This window comes from Penicillium robsamsonii (genome assembly GCF_028829455.1).
Source record: "Penicillium robsamsonii strain IBT 29466 chromosome Unknown utg000003l_segment0_segment0, whole genome shotgun sequence".
NCBI classification, from domain to species: Eukaryota; Fungi; Ascomycota; class Eurotiomycetes; order Eurotiales; family Aspergillaceae; genus Penicillium; species Penicillium robsamsonii.
The window spans coordinates 544516-565876 of NW_026643221.1; the positions used below are offsets into that span (position 1 = coordinate 544516).

The 21361-nt window shown below is 47.6% G+C and overlaps 12 protein-coding genes across 12 annotated transcripts; 7 read left to right on the top strand and 5 right to left on the bottom strand.

Moving 5' to 3' along the window:
• Nucleotides 1-270: 270 nt before the first annotated feature.
• N7447_004909 (uncharacterized protein) lies at nt 271-603 on the top strand (the record flags this gene model as incomplete). The annotated part of the gene is made up of 1 exon (XM_057229171.1): nt 271-603. One exon carries the CDS (start codon nt 271-273, stop codon nt 601-603), a length of 333 nt encoding a protein of 110 aa, XP_057084261.1.
• Nucleotides 604-764: 161 nt separating this feature from the next.
• On the top strand, nt 765-1124 carry N7447_004910 (uncharacterized protein; the record flags this gene model as incomplete). Its single annotated transcript, XM_057229172.1, has 1 exon — nt 765-1124. One exon carries the CDS (start codon nt 765-767, stop codon nt 1122-1124), a length of 360 nt encoding a protein of 119 aa, XP_057084262.1.
• Nucleotides 1125-1227: 103 nt separating this feature from the next.
• On the top strand, nt 1228-1536 carry N7447_004911 (uncharacterized protein; the record flags this gene model as incomplete). Its single annotated transcript, XM_057229173.1, has 1 exon — nt 1228-1536. One exon carries the CDS (start codon nt 1228-1230, stop codon nt 1534-1536), a length of 309 nt encoding a protein of 102 aa, XP_057084263.1.
• Nucleotides 1537-1575: 39 nt separating this feature from the next.
• N7447_004912 (uncharacterized protein) lies at nt 1576-2274 on the top strand (the record flags this gene model as incomplete). Its single annotated transcript, XM_057229174.1, has 1 exon — nt 1576-2274. The coding sequence occupies one exon, from the start codon at nt 1576-1578 to the stop codon at nt 2272-2274; it is 699 nt and encodes a 232-aa protein (XP_057084264.1).
• A 1315-nt stretch (nt 2275-3589) lies between these two features.
• Nucleotides 3590-3991, bottom strand: N7447_004913 (thioredoxin family protein; the record flags this gene model as incomplete). The annotated part of the gene is made up of 2 exons (XM_057229175.1): nt 3590-3893; nt 3969-3991. 2 exons carry the CDS (start codon nt 3989-3991, stop codon nt 3590-3592), a joined length of 327 nt encoding a protein of 108 aa, XP_057084265.1.
• Nucleotides 3992-5057: 1066 nt separating this feature from the next.
• N7447_004914 (antibiotic biosynthesis monooxygenase family protein) lies at nt 5058-5441 on the top strand (the record flags this gene model as incomplete). Its single annotated transcript, XM_057229176.1, has 1 exon — nt 5058-5441. The coding sequence occupies one exon, from the start codon at nt 5058-5060 to the stop codon at nt 5439-5441; it is 384 nt and encodes a 127-aa protein (XP_057084266.1).
• Nucleotides 5442-6321: 880 nt separating this feature from the next.
• N7447_004915 (uncharacterized protein) lies at nt 6322-6807 on the bottom strand (the record flags this gene model as incomplete). Its single annotated transcript, XM_057229177.1, has 1 exon — nt 6322-6807. One exon carries the CDS (start codon nt 6805-6807, stop codon nt 6322-6324), a length of 486 nt encoding a protein of 161 aa, XP_057084267.1.
• Nucleotides 6808-7349: 542 nt separating this feature from the next.
• N7447_004916 (NAD(P)-dependent oxidoreductase) lies at nt 7350-8210 on the bottom strand (the record flags this gene model as incomplete). The annotated part of the gene is made up of 2 exons (XM_057229178.1): nt 7350-8096; nt 8166-8210. 2 exons carry the CDS (start codon nt 8208-8210, stop codon nt 7350-7352), a joined length of 792 nt encoding a protein of 263 aa, XP_057084268.1.
• Nucleotides 8211-8609: 399 nt separating this feature from the next.
• N7447_004917 (HNH endonuclease signature motif containing protein) lies at nt 8610-9933 on the bottom strand (the record flags this gene model as incomplete). The annotated part of the gene is made up of 3 exons (XM_057229179.1): nt 8610-8954; nt 8995-9173; nt 9225-9933. 3 exons carry the CDS (start codon nt 9931-9933, stop codon nt 8610-8612), a joined length of 1233 nt encoding a protein of 410 aa, XP_057084269.1.
• Nucleotides 9934-12428: 2495 nt separating this feature from the next.
• N7447_004918 (Zn(II)2Cys6 transcription factor domain-containing protein) lies at nt 12429-13469 on the bottom strand (the record flags this gene model as incomplete). The annotated part of the gene is made up of 1 exon (XM_057229180.1): nt 12429-13469. The coding sequence occupies one exon, from the start codon at nt 13467-13469 to the stop codon at nt 12429-12431; it is 1041 nt and encodes a 346-aa protein (XP_057084270.1).
• A 988-nt stretch (nt 13470-14457) lies between these two features.
• Nucleotides 14458-15692, top strand: N7447_004919 (uncharacterized protein; the record flags this gene model as incomplete). Its single annotated transcript, XM_057229181.1, has 5 exons — nt 14458-14474; nt 14531-14736; nt 14790-14858; nt 14923-15380; nt 15441-15692. 5 exons carry the CDS (start codon nt 14458-14460, stop codon nt 15690-15692), a joined length of 1002 nt encoding a protein of 333 aa, XP_057084271.1.
• A 598-nt stretch (nt 15693-16290) lies between these two features.
• Nucleotides 16291-20249, top strand: N7447_004920 (mRNA-binding protein RRP12; the record flags this gene model as incomplete). The annotated part of the gene is made up of 3 exons (XM_057229182.1): nt 16291-16419; nt 16484-18391; nt 18447-20249. Exons 1-3 carry the CDS (start codon nt 16357-16359, stop codon nt 20247-20249), a joined length of 3774 nt encoding a protein of 1257 aa, XP_057084272.1. The 5' UTR covers nt 16291-16356.
• Between the last annotated feature and the right edge of the window lie 1112 nt (nt 20250-21361).

A 21361-nucleotide genomic window follows, 5' to 3' on the forward strand; every position in this document is an offset into this window, starting at 1 on the left:
GCTGTCGTCATCAACGCTCTCTTTTTTTCAATCTTAATAAGCTTCTTTCTCATGCACACTAAGCTAGGGGTCGGCACGAATACATATTCGTAACATTTTGAGATATTCGCATTCGCATTCGCATTCGTAGTTCACAGACCTCTACGAATATTGGCCCGTCGCCAAGACCAACTCCCACCTAATAGGAGAAAGTATATCACGTGCAGTTTGTTTATCCAAGTGATAGGTTTATTTCAAGGACGTGTTTCGATGACGGTAATAGAGCTCAGAATGTCTGGTGCTGAATTGCAAGCCTTAAACCATGATAGCTCCGGCAGCTCTTCTGCCGAATTGCCACCACGTCCCCAGCGGTCTCAGAGAATAGACTACCACTTCTTGAATGGTGGAAGTGACGAAGAAGATATTGAAGATCATATCAGAAAGGAAACCCGACGGGATTCGCCACCTGGTCGCTTAGAATCGATTGGTCCTGAAGACTCCGCCAGCCAGCTGCATCTCAATCTACCTACTTCTTCGGAATCTGTTCTACCAGGGGTCTCTAGATGCTTTACAGAGGCCATACGGCCATACAATCACACAGCAAATCCCGCATTAAGCCACTGAATCAATGGCTTTGGAATCAATTTCGAGTTAGTCCTCTTCCGGGCAAGCAATGGCGGCCCAGGCGAAGCCGACAGCTGCTCGAGGATCGAGAGACTCAATGCATTCATTGTGGCTGGAAAACCACAGATTCGGCGAGGGCAACATCGACGACCAACATGAAGATGCACCTAGCCAAACACAATATCTTCGAGAAGTCCGGTCCAGAAGACCTGGGTGAGGGTTCCAGCGAGACGAAACAGCACTCAATTACTTCAATATTCCAGTCCCGAGCCGAGCATGATACTAGAGCTCTGTTGGAACAGAACATACTTCGATGGGTTGTGACAGATGATGTGGCATTTACGGCAATTGAGTCCCCTGCATTCCAACAGATATTCAAGGACTTGCCGGACGCTCCTCTTCCTTTCTCTTCTCGAACAGTTGTCCGCCGCATTGACGCAGATTTTGATCGCTGTCGGGTCCAGTTGATCGATGAATTAACACGGACATTCCTTGGATGTCTGGACAAGCAAGAACCATAAAGCCATTCTGGGAGTTATCGGTCACTGGGTGTCCACCGACTTCAAATATCAAGAACGAGTCCTGGAGTTCAGCGAACTTGCTGGATCCCACAGTGGAGAAAATATGGCAGAGACTCTGCAGAAGATGCTTGTCGAGCTTCAGATTGAGGAGAAGCTGCTCACAATCACAGCTGATAATGCGTCGAATAATGAAACGCTGGTGTCTGAGCTGTATTTTAACCTGTTGGAAAAGTACAACTCGGAGGATTCCAACTTACCCGACAAAGGACGTCTCCGATTTCAAGGTATTGACAGCTACATCCGGTGTCTTGCACATGTCCTCAATCTCATTGTCCGCGACATCCTCTCGAGGATGAAATCTGGAGATCACAAGTCTGCCATTGAAGCCTGTGATCTCTTGCAGGGAAATTAGAAAATCGGACGGCAGTCTGCGTTGGCCCGGATTCGGATCATGACTCTCTGGATATTGAGGACACCTCAACGACGACAGCAGTGGAAAGTGACTTGCCAGGCAAATGGCTTGAACGACAAGTTCATCGAGTATGACGTGGAAACCCGCTGGAACTCCACATACCGTATTGTCCAGGGAGCCCTGCAAGCCAAAGCACAGATCTGGATGTGGATAGAGCATCAGAACCAGTTTCTGCCATTTACAGCTGACGACTGGTTGCAGCTGCAACAGCTCGAAATGATCCTCTCCAAGTTCGATGAATTCACTCAACTGGTTTCCCGGCGAAAATCCCAGATCAGCCTAGCCATTCCCATCTATTACCAACTGAATGATATGCTCGAAGATGCAGCTTCGGCACAAGGCGACTTTTCGGGGCTTAGCTCTGACATTACCTCCGCCATCTCCGCGGGGATGAAGAAATACAAGAAATATTATGAACTGATGGACGCCCAAGATGCTTATTATATAGCTCTTATCCTTGACCCACGCTTCAAACCCCTCTTATTAGCTAAGGAGCACACCCGACAGCTATATGATCGATTGTGTTGGAAAGAAGCAAGCTTGCTAGCCCAGCTCCGGACCGGCATGGCGAGACTCAATGGATACCTCTATCGAATTAACGTTGCAGAAACGGATCAATGCGCGTGTGGACAAGCCAGAGAGACCGTAGAGCACTTCTTCTTTCGATGTCAGTGGTAGACCACACACCAGACAGAAATGCTACAATATACCCACACTCACCTAGGCAACATCCATTTTTCTGGGCGGAAAATTGCCTTTGGATGGCCAGAACTGGAAGCCGAACCTGGAAGCAGTGCGAGCCTGACTCCGACAGGATACCTATACCATCGAGTGGGTTTGTGCCCTTCCAAAGGAACCAACGCAGCTAGAGTCATGTTAGATGAAGAGCACGAGGATTCTTGCCACACCCTCGTAATGACCATAACGCATATACAATTGGCTCAATACGCGGTCACAACATCGTCATAGCCTGCCTTCCGAACGTGGGAACCAACTCTGCGGCGACCGTCGCGACTTCAATGATTAACCCATTCCAATCAATCAGGCTTGGGCTCATGGTGGGGATTGGCGGCGGAATTCCGACAAAAGTCAATTTAGGTGATGTGGTGGTCAGCCAGCCTGTTGCTGACTATCATGGGTGGTACAATGGGACATGGGAAAGCTAGAATAGGGTGAGAAGTTTGTTTATTCGGGCTTATTGAATAGATTTCCGAACGCCTAAATGCGTCGCACCTGCTGAGAGGTAATCACGATATACACGAATCGAAGATATATGAGTACCTGGATGATATAGAAAAGAAATTTCCGCGACTGGCGCCAAAATATACCGGGCGTGAGTTCTTGAAAGATCCATTGTTGGTATCTGAGAAAGTGCCTCGATCTCCTATGGAAACCCACTTCCTGTCTGGGTTGTATGAAGAATAGGTGTCAGAACCACTTCTCATGTACCCACCAGCCCATAGGCAGTTGCAGTGCTTGTATTACTAAAACTAAGTAATTTGTTATTATTACTATTAGTATCAGTCGCCGTCCCCCTTAAATTGCCAGATTCAGGGACACAGAAAAGCAGAGACCTAGGTATGGATGGTTGCTCGAATGCATATTTTCGGACATCCGTATTTCTCATATAGATTTCTCATCGGATACCTCAATCATCATTCGCCCCAGGGCTTCTTTCTTCTTTCTATACCTAACTACCTAGGTAGCTGACACGTTGATTATGCAAGCCCTTGATTCCAAGGTTGTACTAGTAGGTATACATCATGATCATTCCAACATTGAACCTTGGAAGGTTTGATTGAATAGTAGAACCTCGGAAAGACAAATTAGGAGACCTCGGGAGCATCCCGCAGTAGCATCCCTAGGTATCTAGCAACCTTATTGCACTTTGCTGTTTCACACTTTTTTATAACTGCCTGTAAAAAGAGGTGAAAGTCTCCGAAATCTTCTATCCTACTTCCACTTCCGAAATTCCAAGGTTCTGAGTCCTGATTTAGACAATCTTGATACCTTTGACAAGTTCCTCTAACCCCCCAGGATTAGCCCCAACCATCTCATTAACCTTTGCCCCCCCTTGGTAAACAGCGAAGGTTGGCATTGCACGAACGCCGGCCTCTTGAGCTGCATCCGGCTGTTCATCCACATCGACTTGGTAGAATCCGATAGTGCTCGACGTGGGGAGTTCTGAGATTCTCTCAAAGATAGGCCTAATAACCCTGCAAGGTCCATCCCAAGTCGCCCAGAATTCGACCACAACGGGCTTGTCCCCGCTGACAGCCTTATGGAACTCTGCAAGTCTATTGCAAGGAAAGGTTAGCATACTATATCCAAGAAGGTAGTATGAGGTAAGGAGCGAGTTTGACATTACTTACGAGTTGATATTGGTGACTGGCATCTTGAACCTTGGAAGTAAGTGAAGCTTGGTTGCAGGCCGAAGTAGCACTGGTAAGATAGAAGAGCACTGAAGGCGGGGTCTTTGGGGTTGAAGTTGAGAGGAATTCTAAGATTGGCACGAGATCAGTGAAAGTGAAATGTATGAGAGGAAACAGCACGAACTGTGGGAGACGAGCATACTTATATAGCCACCTGGGCACCACCTGGGCAAAATGTCAGGCGCCACGTACCAAGGTTCACGGGTACCCACATTAAAACCTTTCAATCTCGAAGTTGATAGATCTACCTTCATGCATCGTGATGACCCCTCCCTCCCCCACTAATATCCAGCTGCATATGATGGCTGGCTGAGCTGGTTACTTGTACACTGCATACCCGAGAGATTTGGAAATTACATCACAGCAATAGCTCATACTCTTAGGTCTTCTCCTAAATTAGGAGTTTTCATCTTCATGCATCGTGGTGACCCCTTCCCCACTATCCAGATGCATATGGTGGCTGGCTGAGCGCGTTACTTGTACACCGCATGTTTAACCTTGGAAGTGATTTGGGAATTACATCACAGCAATTGTTCATACTCGTTCTGTGCAACAGTTAGAGCATTTTCGATTTAAAATTACCTCGGGTGGAGCTCGCGGATTTCTAACTTAAATACTCCTGCGCTACCTAGCAGCACAATGAAACATAGCATCACATTTGCATTTTAATGTGCCAAGATGGAATAGTCGCGCAGACATTACTAGCCTACAACAATAGAACCACATTGATGCTTTATGCGTACTTGAAAGCGCTTTGAAGACATGTACTGGGTCTTCTAGATAATTTTCAAGGATTCTCTGTTTTACATACCGAGATGGTCATTACGTGGAATTTTGGCATGTTCTGTGGGTTAATTCCTCACACGTCAATAAACCACATTTACGAATGAACTCTACAGTCAAGTCAACTTCTCGTCTGGCATTCTGTTACTTTTGTGGATTTGGCAAAATCCACTTCGGAAACGAGGTATTAGGGCCATCTTAACCGATTAATTTCTAATCATTTACTTTAGGTTACTATCATACAAAATGGCACCTATTCACAAACCCCTCGATCGGTCTACTACCTTCGAGACCATGCTTTCTATCAGCCCTGCCTTGGGGCCTGTCGTTCTTCTCAATATCATTTCGCTTCATCCCGGGGTAGATAAGAAGTCATTCCTCAAAACTTGGAGTCATACCGCCGATGTCCTGAAGAAAGCGCCTGGTGACATCTCTACTCAATTGCACAGCGCTATTGGAGATGGCAACTTCATCGTCAACTACGCCGTTTGGGAGAACAATGAAGACTTGAAGAACGGCTTAGCTTTGCCTGAATTCAGGAAGATCTGCGAAGAATTCCCGGAAGGCACTGGGTTCCGCGCATGTGTCCTGCAAAAAGTTTCCATTCCTAGAGTTTGCGTGGGGCTGTGAATTTTCTCAACCAACAACACAGCAGCAAGGTAGATAGGGATCAATAGTTGAAACGGGGACTGAGATTACGGCAAATCCGGTGAGGCGGGCCGTCTTGCAGTAGTTACAGATTGGTTTTGGGCACTTAGCACGGTTATGTTGGAAATAATAATATGATTGATACTCCTACGTACCGGATTTCCTATGCCGCTTCTTGATCACTTAGAATTGAGCACAGGACGGTTCTTGCTACTTGGTCAGCCCATTAGTATTTCTTCACACTTGTTCATTTCCATACGTATGTGACTTTCGAATCCTTCCGTTATTACGATGATTGCAATTCTTCCATACGGACTGGAGCCCCAACAAAATACCACTTTACATAAAACAAGTTACCATATCCGAGTTCTACACCAGTAATCTAGAAATAAATTCATGCGAATAATAGAAGAACTTTCGACGGATATTTTCTTCCAGGGGTCCATTTGAGTGTGACTTCCCTGTTCACCAAGTCCATCCTGTGGTATCCCTGTCCCAGTCCGTCGTCTTCGGAGATGGCTTGGCCAAATGAAACAGAGCGTAGTACTTGTCATGCCACTCTTCGTTTGTATCAGTACGGCCTGCGCGTGAAACCCCTGAGAACTGCCTAATTTCCATCAGCTTATACTGTTCGCCACTCAACAACGGATAGAGCGTACATATTCCCGGTGGCCTTGTCATAGATGATCTTCGACATGATTGACATACGCGGTAGGTAACCGTACTTCTTCAGCTTTCTAATTTCATGTCAATCGAGAGGACGCCAGGCAGAGAGTCCTGTAGACTTGCGGAAAGGCTTCACTAAATTTATCGCGGATCGCTTGGCGCGACTCAATATCTAGCTCCCAGAATTCTTCTGGGCTTAGAGGCTCCCCGGGGACTTTATTCCAGACCAACTAGGTGATATACCCTCCCAGAACGATACTATCTTCTCCTTGCTCTCTCTCTCTTGGTAAGCAAGGAGGTCAGGGATAACATCACATTCATATTTCTTGAGCTCCTTTAAGGTCGTTAACTCAACGTGCTGTTGTGGCTTAGCAGCCTGCTTTTGTCGAATCTGAGGGCTCTGGTATTGAGTGCCAATGACTGGAATTTGAAGATAAATCTGCATAAAAGCCTTCTTGTTAGGATTTCCCTTAGGATGGCAGAGAAACTTAGCAGCTGCGAGCGGAAGTCCAAGGCCATCGGTAACGTCTTGCTGCATCATCGATTTAAATTGTTCAGAGAGCTTCTTATCGATCACCCAGGTCTGGCGGAGCAGGTGGAGAGGTGGCTCGGGTGGTGGATCGAGAGTGACGTCCATGTCGTCGAGGCCACACAGGAACTCGGCAGTTTCGGGATTGTTCATCCTGACTTGATGAGATTTGCAACGATAGATGAAGACGTATTGATAAATGAAGGCCTAGTAAAGCTGGTGTTTGAATGAGAGTGAAGGAAACGAGAGTTGTTGCTGGGAAAAGTAATCGGTGCAAAACAGAAATGCAAAGCGTAGGGGTGTCAAACCCTTTTGGCATCCACAACCTTGGTAGCGGTAGAATACTGCGTTCTGATTTGTCGGTGGGTGATAAGCACGAACAGAAGGTAGAAAACGCTGCACCTCACAACAGGTGTGTAGCTTTGCCTACTTACGTCAAGGGGAATTCAAACATAAGTGGCAAATCAATAGAAAAGGGGGACTGTCTAATGGCTTATCCTGAATGTGTTAGACAATGACTAAGTCAAACAAGACGGCTCGTTGAAGAATGGGATATTAAAGCTTCGAGTATACTGAAACCAGCATACCGACTAAGAAAGCTAACTAAGACGATGTGCGCAATCATATAGGTAAAATTTCCTCGACATAGTCATAAATAGCACAACACCAAAGAGCGGACACGATAGCTCTAATTCTTAAAGTCCAGCCCAGCTTCCTGTCTCACAGCACCGTAGATACCAGCGAGATCCCCTTGATCGCCCATGTGATTCTTGGTCCAGGGCATGGCGAGCATCCTTGCGGACCAAGTCAACAGCAAATAGAGGCTCGAACCTCTTGAACACAGCCTCGAAGAACTGATGCAGCGCATCAGTCCCCACGCCAGACTTCTGAGCAACCATCAGACCCTCAGCAATCGTCTCTATCATGCTGATAACAAAGGTGTTGCCCATAATCTTAAGCTCAGAGGCCTTGACAGGTACCTGGTCGCTGAAACCCATGGATGACTTGGCGATGACACCAGTAGTGTAGGGAATAACCTGTTTAACGGATTCTTTGGATCCTGCAAGAACGCAAATGACTTTTCCAGCTTCGGCCATGGCGGGAGCACCGAAGACCGGGCTGGCGACGAAGGAGTTACCAGACTCTTGAATCTTGGCTGCGATAGATGTGGTGGTATTGGGGTGAACAGTAGACAGATCAACAAAGAGCTTTCCCTTGACGTCTCCGTCGTTCAGGCCAGCATTGATGGTTCCAACGATAGCAGCATCACCACTGACGCAAGTGAAGATGATATCTGCCATAGAAACAGCCTCCTTGACAGATGCAGCGACAAGTGTGTTTGGATTTTGGGATACGAAATCATGAGCACGCTTGACGGTTCTGTTGTGGATGACCAGAGGGGAGCCGAGCGAGCCATTTGCCGCAAGGCTCTTGGCAATGCCCTGCAAAGAAGGCGTGTTAGAGTTGAGCAGACCAAAACATCATAATAAAGAAGTGTATGTGATACATACACGACCCATGTTGCCGAGGCCAATCCAAGCAATTTGAGCAGCCATGATAACGCTTGGTGATTTGAATGAGACTCAAAAATGTTGTGGAATAGTTAGAATCTTTCGGATTGAATAAAGGGACGGGCTATTGTATCAATCGCCATTTCAGTCGCCGAAACCAAATAGCTGGATCAATCGCGAGGGCTTGCTATGATAATGACTATATTGTTTAGTAAGAATTGAGGATGACGTTAATACAGGCTACAAAAAGGCTACACGGTGAAAACGACTTTCTAGATGTAACCTTTGACGGTGAGTGAAAACATCCATTCATAGAGAAATAAAAATGCAATAATCATAGCCGCTGCTGAACAAAAGCGAAAGCAAAAGTAAAAATACAGAAAAGAAAAAAGCAAATTTGACTCATCCGTGGCTTGTCCTCTAGGACTGCAGCATAGCAATGATTTAGAGACTCTTCATCGCAAGAATTGCGTCACGGACATCAGCTCCAAGCACAGTTCCAGCGTCAGCGTCACGAGTGGAGGTATCACCGGAGTCAAACGTCTTGTCTTGAACAAGGGATTTAGGGAGTTCCGACCCTGAAACACAACGGGCTAATGTAACCAGTGTCGACCGATTAAGGTACTCGCCGGCGGAGGGCCAAAAACGCGTGGCTTCAACCTTTTTCGCAACGGCGTCACTGGCTCCTCGGCTCTTTGCATTCAAGTACGCAATAATGAAACAGAAGTATAAATACCGTCGGCGAGGACGGTTATCGGAAACGAAGGTCAATGGCTTGTTGTCAATCTCCTATTATATCATTAATATAATACTTAATTCTAGCTTTTACAATACTGGCCATCAGTTTCATATAGGATCCACCAAAGGTACCGATGATGTCCTCCTTCTTTGATTCGTCTAGGACAACACACCTCCATTGAGTTGGACTTTTCATTGGGCCGGGCATAGGTACAATCGCGATAGTACCTTGGTCGAAAAGTAGCTCAATATTATCTGCCAGTGTGATGCCTAAATTGTATGAGTCAGTCATTTCCTTGGCCATAAAGAGAACATTCTTACCATTACGGGGGTCACCAAGAACTCCATCGCTGACTCCGAATAGGTGGGAAACTTCCTTAGATGTCATAGATTTAGGTACAAGATGGGCAGCTTTAATATTCTTTTGGGGAAGTACAGTGCCTAACACATGACACCACCCAAATCCAGGGTGACAATGCTCATTAACACCGTAGTACGCATAAACTTCCTTCTTGAAAACAGATTGATCAAACTTAGGACCCTTCTGTTTTGCACTTGCACCCAGCACATGGGAGATTAGAGTGTCGCGGTAAGCATGCTCGAGCAGGCTTTGGTCAACAGGTCCTTCAATCCTCTGGCGTTTCGCTGAAACTTCTTCATCAATGTCTTCGATGATCAATGGGCGTTGTGCCTTCAGGACTTGAATGGTTGATGACGACGAACGGAAGGACTTCAAGAAGGGTTGGATTTCTCGCTGAAAGGCGTCGTGGGAGATCTTTTCAGTCTGTCTTGCTTCGTTGAGGCCGTCTCGGACACATCGCATGTACTCAAGTTCAATTTCCATTGCCGCGAGTTTCACGTCAAGAATATCGGATGTTGTCGACTCGACTGACATCTCAGAAAGGCAGGACGCTGCACTCACAGACCTTTGCTTGTGAGTCTGTAGCGCCGACTGACGAGTAGGCGCCATGAGAGACGATATTCTTTCGGGGACCACGGGGGGCTCGGCAACCTTGTTCAGGATTGACATGTTGGCGGTATGATGCAGACAAGAAAACGAAGGGCTGATCAATCTGGACGAAAGAAGAGGTGACGGGCTGTTGAGGTGCCGGGAGAAAGCAATACCAGTGGCTAAGCTGGATGAAAAAAGGCGATAAGCTGATGAAAGGTAAGATAGACTTGATGCCTGTGATGAAAAGGGATGAAGGAAACGTGAAGAAAGGTGACAGACTGATGGAGAGTGCCAAGCTGGAGTAAAAGAAAAGCAACTAAGCCCAATTCGGATTTGACATGGCTGAGCCGCCAAATGTCGGGTTCCTGGGCGGGACTCTCCCATGGGACTATAAAAAGTGCAAACGTAGCCAAAAACCTGACTTTTAAATTACGCTATGTTTGATACCTGTATTTAGGCTGAACATAAGGGTAGCTTGTGGTTCTTATAATTAAGCTATACTAAATGGTACATAATATAAAAATTACGCGTTAAATCAAAGAGATCTATTTATTTCGAATATTTTATAAATTACGAGTTTGTGGTGAGGACCTCGGGAAGTGGTAGTGCTGATATACCTAGGTACGTGACGGCGTAGTAGGGTGCCAAACCCTAAAAGAATAAAACTAACCGGATACAGTAATTCACAGGTCCGCTGAATACAGGACAAAACAGACTATTTGAACACAAATTTGACCGTTCTTATTTGACGCTCTTTTAGGCACTCTTGATCTTCAAATTTCATCGTAGTCGACTTGATTCAACGCTCAGGTCTCACCGAATGGCAGGGATAGCAGAAAATGCATTAGGGGGAAAACATAATAAAGTTTGGGCGTGGCAGAAAAGCGGTGCAAGATCCCATAATCAGAGATATTCCTGGGCAACGCCACTATGTTACCAAATCAATGGTGTAGCGGGGACAGCAGGTCCTTCTGTATATTTCATAAGCAGCCCAGACTGCCCTGGTCCTGTACATGCAGCAGAAATCCCAAATATACTTCGGGACGACATGGATTTCAATAAGCGGTATTTATCTGATGTTCTAAAGTCACGGTTTCAATACAACACTCGCATCATCATCGAACGCTAAATTTGGTCCCACCCTGGAGTCATCCATGGATGTAGGAAAGGCTTAGTCTACAGCTTTCCGTATTGTTCCTTTTTCTTTTCCTTGCCTCTGGATCCTGAAAGATTCTAGAAAGTCCTTTCTGGTTCCTCTATTTCCCTTCCGATATCGAGTCTTTGTGTCTCTTTTTGCCGGCTTCGGGGCACCAGAGGAACTTGGCTTGCCAATAAAGAACTGTCAAGGTGTATTCAGGGAATTTGCTAAGTGTAGGTTGATGTTGTAATATAATCAAATTGAGCCTCTCGATATTTGATCAAATCTTGTTCTTTTATTGTTGATACAAATTAGCTGCCCCAATTACTTTCTTACATAACATTCGGCTCTGCACCCCATCTGAGCGAGGGGACACATGTGCAACAGTTGTGAGAATCACGAACCTGGTGGACATAGAGCCGAGTATAAGGGGCTGGTATAATATTTAGATAATGACCTTGTTATCATTAAGAAGGTCTGCCGGGTTGGTAAAAGAAATATGGATTTACGTAAATAAAAGCTATTAGATATGTGTCTAGTTATATGAGACTTCAAAACTAGGCATGCTTCCCATCAATGAAGCCTAATACCTGGACTTTTTCCAAAAATCCCCGACGTTCTTAATAAGCGCCATGTGAGCCTCATCATGGTTAACGTAGTAATCCCGATCTTGGGTGTTTATAAAGACAGAGATAAATGCAAATTTCATTCCATTCTATCAAATACTTCATATGGTTAGTAAGTTACATTTTTACATAATGTGCAAATATACGGCGGTTACCTGTAATGCTTCAACAGAAACATCACCGCCAGCTGTCAAGGAGATGATACAGGGCTTTCTAGTCTCGGGATGACGATATTTCTCACGGAGATCTCTCACTTAAGTTACGACCTAATTATACTACTGAGTATAGTGTTCGATCGTGACTGAAGTCCAAATATGCGGAGAACTAGTGACGAATGGATGCATGGTGGATCTCCGCCACAAGCCGGAGGCGGAAGCTAAACCTTTTAAAGAAAGATCATCCGGGCCCTTGCTCAACCTTGGTTACTCAGGAAAAGTTAAATCCCAAGGCAATAACTCCAGGTCTTTTTTCCTGCCCCACTGAGCCCTTTCTACTTCGGAGATATCATCATTCGGAGAGAAAGCCTGAAACTTTACTCTCTCTGCTCTGGCTTAAATGAGATACGTGTGGTGGATATTATGACAATGTGAAGAAAGGGTATTCAGGTCATAAGAGATTTCAAGGCTAATAGCTTAAAACACAAGCTCACCTCGGCATGAAATTGTAGAGTTCTGGCTTTTTTCTCATCTGAGAAGGGCCGTGCAACCTCTCATCATCGGTCCATTGACGTAAATGATCTTCACATCAGACCTATCAATCAGACTCCGAGTGAGAACTTTTTCCAGTCGTACTTCACATATATATTTAGCTCAGCTCTCATGATAGGGAACTGATGGAGGAAACGGTATCAACGAAACTTCTTTCCCTTTGCAAGCAGCCAAAATCAATTCGCCAAACGGAGGAACATTCCGAAAATGGCCATTCTCCAAAGCATTCGAATATGCATGCAAAGAAATCATAGTATCCGGAGGCTCGGGCGTTTCAACCGCCCAAATATTATTCGAGTCATCATCCCACAACTCAGTCCGCACATCAAAAGGCAAAGCATCAACGAAAGGCGTCCGGACAGAATAATTCCTTGTGTTCAGTGAATACGCACTCTTCAGCATCAAGCTGACAATGATAGTGCGCCGAACACTCTCGGCCAAAAGCCACGCGTGTCGTCGACTAAATGTCGGAGGAAGTTGGACGGGAGCCTGCTCCCATAATCGTGCTGCGATCCCGTCGAGCATGATGCTTATATTCTCTGAGTACTTTTCTGGATCACCACCTTCATTTAGAGCGACGATGCATTGCGCTAGAAGGAGAGCTTGGGAACAGCCTAGTAGCTCGTAGAATGATAATGATTGGTTGAAGCGGCGATACAATTCGGCTGATCGCTGATGAAAAAGTTGGAGAAGAATACCAGCACGGTTTTGTTGTTCTGCTTGGAAATGTATTTTGCAAAGTGCTTGCATATCGCGGATTGAGGCTGGGAGGCCTGATGCGTAAAGATCCGGATGAATGAACATTGTCTTGCAGCTTTTGGCAAAAGTGTTGGGGAATGCGCGCAACCCATTCACCAAAAATCGAATGGCTGCTCCGTCATACTCCTTGGCGATCTCCAATCGCAAAAAGGGGCGGATAGATGATTGGGTGCTTGGAGTGCGATTACTGGGGTTTGTGGGCTTTCTTCGCGCTTTTTGGACGCCATTTGAAACTGTCAGTGGTTCATTCACATATTCACAGTTTACACCTTTCGCTTCGCAGCGAGTACACCGAGGCCAACGCTGGTCGCATCGCCGCTTGCTCCTGGCGCAGGCCTGGCACGATCGCCGCAATGTAACGGCCTTCAACGTGCTAGCAGTCATTTTGGAAGACCGAGATCAGATGTGATCGGAAGAATTTAGCGCCGTCGAGGTTGGTGACTGGCTTGACAGGCTGATTATGAATCAATTCAGAAGACGTCGCTACCGTCAAACTCAACGCCAAACGGTCACATGACGTGTCCTGGAATACGCGCGTCTCAATGCTATGCGATGGATTTTCTTTCAAAATCACAATCTCAGATAACCCTAAGCTTAAAAAGATCGTTCTTATATCAATGCTTGGCACCATGTGGTTGATTTTACCTCGGCAATCGGCTGCAGAATCGGTCACCCATTAAGCCTCACCGGATGTGCACTCACTGCCCTCCTTAACTCGAAATTTATATACATTCATAAAGGGAGTAACTTACCCAATCCGTGTAAAAATAGCTAATCTGAATAATATTATTCAGAACTTGCCTCGAAACAGACTAACTAACTGACAATAATTAATCAGCAGGCCTGAAGATCATCCATTAGCACGGTTTCCGTTATCACCGTTCCATTTGAAATCCTAAGAGTATATGGCCCTTGATATACTTGTCTGTCATTTTATATCTGATCTCTTTCCTGAGTGCCCTGACTAATGAAATCAGTCGTGGAAATTCAAACAGAGTCATGATATTTCTTCATTTGATAGACGATTAAACCAATAGTCCTCAAGACCGTGTCTCATACCTATAGTACCGTGACATAGGTATAGCCTAAATAGGTGGACCGAATCATGTTAGACTTGTGCCCGAAATGAGCGGTTGCCATGTGGTTTCATAGTCTAGGCCACTTGTTTTCACTCTTCCGGCTAGAAGGGGAAGAAGTCTTTATGATAAAAAGAGATATAACAAAAAGACAACAGAACATGTCGTGATGACCCCGCAAAATCTCTCCACGGAACTACTTTCCTATTCTGGTGCGCGGTGGATGTATATAAATGGCCTGCTTACGCCTGCTCGTGTTTGTCCACCTTCACACACTTCCAGCCTCAGTTTCAAAAATGACCCAGATCTTCCTGTAATGTTCCATTTCTTGATGCATGATTATTTGCTAACTCGTGACTCAAATTCCAGTACCGGTGCCACGGGCTACATTGGGGGCGAAGTCCTCCACGCTTTGCAGCATGCGCATCCTGATTACGAGATTGCAGCCTTGGTTAGAGATAACGAAAAGGCCGGCAAAGTTTTGGCTGCATTTCCTAAGGTCCGTGTGATCCTTGCGGATTTGGACAATGTCGAAGTCATTGAAGAAGAATCCCGCAAAGCCGACATTGTTATCCGTGAGTCAATTTACCTGTGGTAGTATAGCCTATCATTAACTTTCTCCATTTAGATACTGCTAGTAACAAGCATCTCGAAAGCGTGAAAGCGATCGCAAATGGACTGGCGGGACGTCAGAATGGTACGCCATCTGCTACTACAATGTCGTATTTCGGGTTTGATCACTAAGAGAAGTAAAACTGCAGCTTATTACATTCAAGTTACCGGAGCCAGCGTTCTGGCAGGCCCCGAGATTGATAACAACTCATATGGCGAGCCCTCGGATCAAATCTTTGATGATTTGGAAAACGTTACTAGTCTCCGGGACATAATTCGGGCGTACAAAGATCGTCGAGTGGTGGATAACTACATTCTCGACATGGGATCAGGTGGCCCAAAGACTGCCATCATTTTCCCTCCTATCATATTTGGCACCGGTAAAGGCCCTGTGAATCAACGCAGCGTCCAGGTTCCTTCATTGGCTCGGGCCGCTCTGCTGCAAGGTAGTGGTCTCTATCTTGGCAGGGGACTAAGCCGATGGGGCATTGTTCATGTCTCTGATTTGGCCGATCTCTTTGTCAGGTTGGTAGAGCATGCTGTCAACGCCACTCCGGGTCCTATCTGGAACGAGAACGGCCTTTTCTTTGCGGAAAATGGGTTTGAGGTTGGTTCATGACCTGCTATGCCCCCAATTGTATGTGCTGACCGTCTTTTCTTCTTGCAGAGCTTCAAGGATATTGCTTTAGTGATTGCCAAAGAGGCGTATAGCCTCGGTCACATTGATTCGCCTGATGCGGTGAAATCCATGAATCTCGATGAGGCCAACGTAGTGATACCCAATGGAGTCGTGTTTCTAGGCACCAATGGTCAAGGCCGAGCTTTGCGGGCAAGAAAGCTATTAGGATGGCAACCCGAGGGCGAGAGCTTCCAAAAGGCAGCGCAGGAGACAATCATTGCTGAAGCGGCACAGCTGTGATCATTTTCAAGGAGCATTCATTGCAAGCAAGGATAGTATCTGCAATTTATGTTTGTTTGGTCACGGCATACCTTTCCAATATATCTCGTTTTATTTATTACACATTCCTTGCGTAGGGGACGGTGGTTCCCAGTGGGCATAGTGTAGTCTTAGGGCTTTTGTGCCCATAGAACTATATATCTGGGACGGGAACATTCCATGCGCTCAAAAGCTTCGCAAAAAGAAATTATAATGACCGACACGATGTATCTCAAACTGTCTACTCCACTACTAATCTTTCGACCTTATTCGACTGTAATAAGAATTGGCGAGCTTTGGAAACCATGCTAGGAAGCGACCGGATCAATTGAAAAGCTACTAGAAGCCATGCTTAGACTAAAAGCCGTCTAGATGTAAATCCCCCCTCCCACTTGCACATAATTTATCAAGAAGAAATTCATCTTTCAAACAAGTTTCTAATTATCGACAGTGAATAAAATTCTCCAGGCGAATGTAAAACAGTCTTAGTCATCGCCCTCCCCCCGCCGCCTTGTCTGACCGCCTCCAAATTTGCCGGACTTTACTTTTTTTCCTTTACGATTTTTATCACCGCCAAACAGCCCTCTTTCTCATCCCAATACATTGCTTTCTTTAACTCTTCTCCACCTCGTCGTCCGCAATCATCATGGCGACTCTGGCGGAGAAGCTTGAGAAGATCAAGTCTCCCAAGTTGCAGAACCAGCATCACGTAGGTTTTCCCGCTGCATACCCGGTGAATTGGTGAATTGACTAACATATTGATCCGTGAACAGACTGCTGTGGTGCTCTCTGCAGTTGAAGATACTCTCCGCGATCAAAAGGCAGACTTCTCACCTACCGCATATTTCGCCGCTCTCCTTGCACTGCTCTCGCAGTCCCTGTCCGCATCCCAAGGCATTGTCAACAAGGATCTAGCGACATCCGTTGTCTACCTTCTCGACATCACAACCGTTTACGTCCCCGCCCCAATCCTTTGCTCCAAATTCTCCCAAATCCTCGAAGGCCTTGCACCCGCGCTTTCTCTACCCGAGGTCGAAGCCCCACTCCTGCGTCCTTCCATTGGTTGTCTTGAGTCTCTGCTCATCGCCCAGGATGCTGCATCATGGAACCTCCCCCACACACAGGTCGGCCCACGACGTGCAATGGCAGGTCTGCTGAGTCTTTCGGTTGACCACCGGCCCAAGGTTCGGAAGCGTGCCCAGGAGGCTCTTGTCAAGGTTCTCAAGTCGCCCCCGCCGAGCCCGTCTTTGGATCACCCAGGTGCAGATATGTGCGCTCAGTCTGCGATGAAGACTTTGGGTGATAGCATCACAGCCGCTCACAAGCAAAAGAAGGGTCGTCACGATGCTCAGGCTAACAACCACGAGCCCCTTATTATTCACTCGTTGCAGCTGATCAAGACCATTGCCTCGGCGTCAGGTGGCTGGCCCAGCAAGAAGATTGAGCCGCTCAGTGAACTTCTGATGAACGCTTCCCGCTCTAGCAATGAGTACATCACCATGGGTGCCTTCGAGGTATTTGAGGTCATTTTCGAGGGAATGGCTGATGAGTTCTCGTCTTCCAAGCTGCCCCGTCTTTTGGATGCTATCTCCGAACTCAAGCCTGCGCAGAATGACTCCCAGCTTCTCCCACCTTGGATTGCAGTGCTCTCGCGCGGCTACGATGTGGCCGCACAGATCACACCTGAGGATACCTTCGAGAAGTTGCCGGATCTGTTCACCTTGATTTCTGGGTTCATGGCTTCGCCTTCCAGCAACATCCGTGTTTCCGCATCTGAGTGTCTGATCTCGTTCCTGCACAACTGTATCCCCAACTCTGTTATTGTGGATCCATCTGTGTATGATGAGAAGACCTTGGAGAAGTTGTCTCGTGCAGCCGTTGACCTTCTGTCCGTGAAGTACCAGGCTGCTTGGAAAGAAGTGTTCAATGTTTGCTCTGCCCTTTTCGATTGCTTCAAGTGGCGATCAAGCCCGTATCTTGTCAAGATTGTCTCCACAATCGGTGAGCTGCGCAGCAATGGCGGCTTCCACGGCAAGAAAGAGGCCGATGCTGTTCTTGGTAGTGCTATCGAGGCAATGGGCCCCGAGGCAGTCTTGGAGATTCTTCCCCTCAACATTATCGAACAGAAGGCTGGTCAACCCGGCCGTGTCTGGATGCTGCCCATTATGCGCGATAGCGTGACCAACACGAACCTCCGTCACTTCCGTACTGAACTTGTTCCCCTGAGTGAGGCACTTTACCAGAAGGTGGTGAACTTCGGTGCCGCTGAGAAGTCCGTGGAAGTGAAGATTTTCGAAACCCTCGTCCAACAGACCTGGGGTACCCTTCCCGGCTACTGCGAGCTGCCTCTCGATCTTGAGGAGGCATTTGACCAGTCATTCGCTGAGCTGCTGTCTAACGTTCTGTACAAGCAGACCGAACTGCGTGTCGATGTCTGCCGTGCTTTGCAAAACCTGGTTGAGTCTAACCAGGCTATCTTGGAGGTCGAAAACGATGAGGATGATCTGATTTTGCAACGCCGCATCACCAAGGCCACTGCAAAGAAGAACCTCGCTCATCTCGGCAGCCTTGCGAGCAATCTGCTGGCTGTGTTGTTCAATGTCTACAGTCAGACCCTTCCCCACTACCGCGGCTACATTCTACAGTGTATCAATGCCTACTTGAGCATTACCCCTGAAAATGTGAGTTCCCCTTCAGTTTCGTGTACAAATCATCACGGACTAACATTCTTAATAGGAGCTGAACGAGACTTTCAACCGCGTCACTTCAATGCTTGAGTCTTCTTTGGCTGCCGAGCAAGAGACAGCAACCAAGCAGAGTGCTCAGTCTCAGGGCTCATCCGACAAGATGCCACCGACCTCCCACACCCTGATTGACCTTGTTATCGCTATGTCAATCTACCTCCCTCGCTCCAGCTTCAGTGGCTTGTTTGCCATGGCGGCAGCTATCCTCAACAGCTCATCCCCCAACCCGGATCAGCAACTCATCAAGAAGGCTTACAAGTTGATCCCCCGACTTGCAACAACCGAGACTGGCCGCGCCGCTCTCCAGGAGCGTAGTGGAGAGTTGCAGGCTCTCATGCTTGCCACCACCGATACCACCCCTGCGTCTGGCCGCCGCGACCGTATGCTCGCTATCACCGAGATTGTCAACCACCTGCCCACCTCGGATCTGCACTTCATCCCGGCAATCCTGTCTGAAGTGGTTTTGGGCTGCAAGGAGAGCAACGAAAAGGCACGCACAGCGGCCTTTGACCTGCTGATCCTCTTGGCCAAGCGCACAATTGACTCAGAGCGTAACCCTCCCGGCACTGTCATTCGCAGATCCCTTGTGCCAGGCGTCGCGGACGATCTCCCCGATGCCCCCGCTACCCTCGAGGAGTTCTTCACAATGGTCTCAGCCGGTCTTGCTGGCTCTGCTCCTCACATGGTAGGCGCCACCGTCACCGCGCTTTCCCGTCTGTTCTTCGACTTCCAGACACAGCTTCAGCCTGAGATGCTCAAGGAACTCGTTGAGACCGTTGAGCTCTTCCTTACCTCCAACAACCGTGAGATCGTTCGCTCTGTCCTTGGCTTCGTCAAGGTTGCAGTCGTCGTTCTCCCCGACGAAGCTCTGCGGCCCCGTCTGAGCACCATGGTCCCCAGCCTTATGGCCTGGAACAAGGAGCACAAGGGTCGTCTCCGTAGCAAGGTGAAGGGTATTATCGACCGACTTGTGCGCCGATTCGGTGCTCCCCTCCTGGAGGCTATCGTCGGCGAGGAAGACCGCAAGCTCATTGTCAATATCCGCAAAGCACGTGAGCGTAGCAAGCGCAAGAAGAAGGAGGGTGTCGAAGGCGAGGACGATGACGACGAGGAGAAGGCCTCCAAGCCCCAATCCGGCAACGCCTTCGACAAGGCCGTCTATGGTTCTGACTCCGACTCCTCTGACAACTCGGACGACGGCGACAGCGATGTCGATGTCGACGACGTCGCTCAGATCAAGGGCCGCAACTCCAAGAAGAAGGGCCAGAGCACCCAGTACATTCGCGAGATGTCCCCTGAAGATAATCCTCTCGATCTCCTCGGCTCCAACGCTCTTGCCAGCATCTCCACCACCAAGCCCAGCCAGCGCTTCCTCAACACAGGCCCCGGCTCGAAGAAGAAGCGCGCCGCCAAGGTCGACGCTGATGGCCGTCTTGTCCTCGGTGATGATGGTGATGTCGTCGCTGAAGATGTCGAGATGTCCGGTGCTGGCGATGGTGGCGTTAACGCCTACCTCGCTGCTGTCAGCGGACCTGACGCCGTCCGTCGCGGCCAGAGAGGTAAGGTGAAGATGGGCCAGGCGTCGAAGAAGAATGCTGGCGATAGCATGGATGTCGATGAGGATGATCTGAAGAAGGACCTGCGCGCCTCTGGATCCGGTCAGAGCTCTGGCCGTCGTGGTCTTGGTGCTCCTAAGACTTCTGGTGCGCCTGGCGGTGGTCGCATTGAGAAGCGTCGCAATACTGGCACCGCTCCTAGGGGTGGTGGCCGCTCGGGATGGGGCAAGAAGAGATAAACTATTTACTTTACAGTAAGTCGTATCTTTTTCTTGGCTCGTCTGCCGGGCTTGAGTATTGTGGGAGAGAAGAGGGTGGCATTTCGCAGATCCCGGAGTTATCGTTATGAGTTCCCCTGTTTTTGATTTGTTTCTTTTGTTTCTGCCATCTGGTCTTCGGTTCCTGTCGTGCTTGGTTAGTGTTGACGTTCTCATAATACCCTCCGCTGGTGATTCCGTTGACTCTGGGCTTTTTTCTGTTTCGATGCAGAGTTATTGGACTCCGTTCTTCTCATGATATGATTACGATTCTGTTCAAAAGTTTCTTTTTAAGTCAATGGACATAGATATTGTTTCACCTTGTCGTCTAAGATGTACTTACACGTAGCCTATAAGGTGTGCATCGATGGGCAGGCCTTCCGTATTTAACAGCACTTCTCAGGTTGTTTTGCTGTATCGAAGCTCTATCCAATGGGCGAAGTATCCGATATCCCATGGCGCTGGTGAAATGCTGCTAGTCAAGTAAACCTAACTACAGCCAAAAACCCAGAACCCCAAATGCATTATGACTTTTATCATATTTTCATTTGCAAAGCAGCTTATCATGCAAAAAAAAAAAAAAAAAAAGTGTATCGAACATATCAATCAGAACTTCATGAACGCGAGCCAGCCAACCAGGCAGCTCAGCAGCATTTCCCACAGTCCCCATCGTTTACCCAGAGAAGTAGACGTAGAGTGCGATGCAAAAGGGGACAAATAAAAAAAGAAGCTCACGAGCTCTAGACCAGACGGCATCGCATCCATCAAAGTCATAGCGTCGACAGCTTTCTCGCAGTATACAGCAGACGCAATAGTCCACCGCTCGAGCATCCGAATCCAGCCAAAACTCCATCGCCGATGCAATTCAAACAACCACAATCCGCCACGGCGCAGAAATCGACACCGTCGCTCATCAGGAGGCTATCGACCGGGTGTACTGACGCTCTTTCGTTCCTTTTCAACACTCGGTCTTTCAATGCAGGTATCAATCGAATACCCGACCTGGGAAATAGAGCAAGTGGTAAGTCGACAGAGTACGCAGACTAGACGGAGAGACTGGTCTAGCATACACTGACCCCAACAGACCAAACACA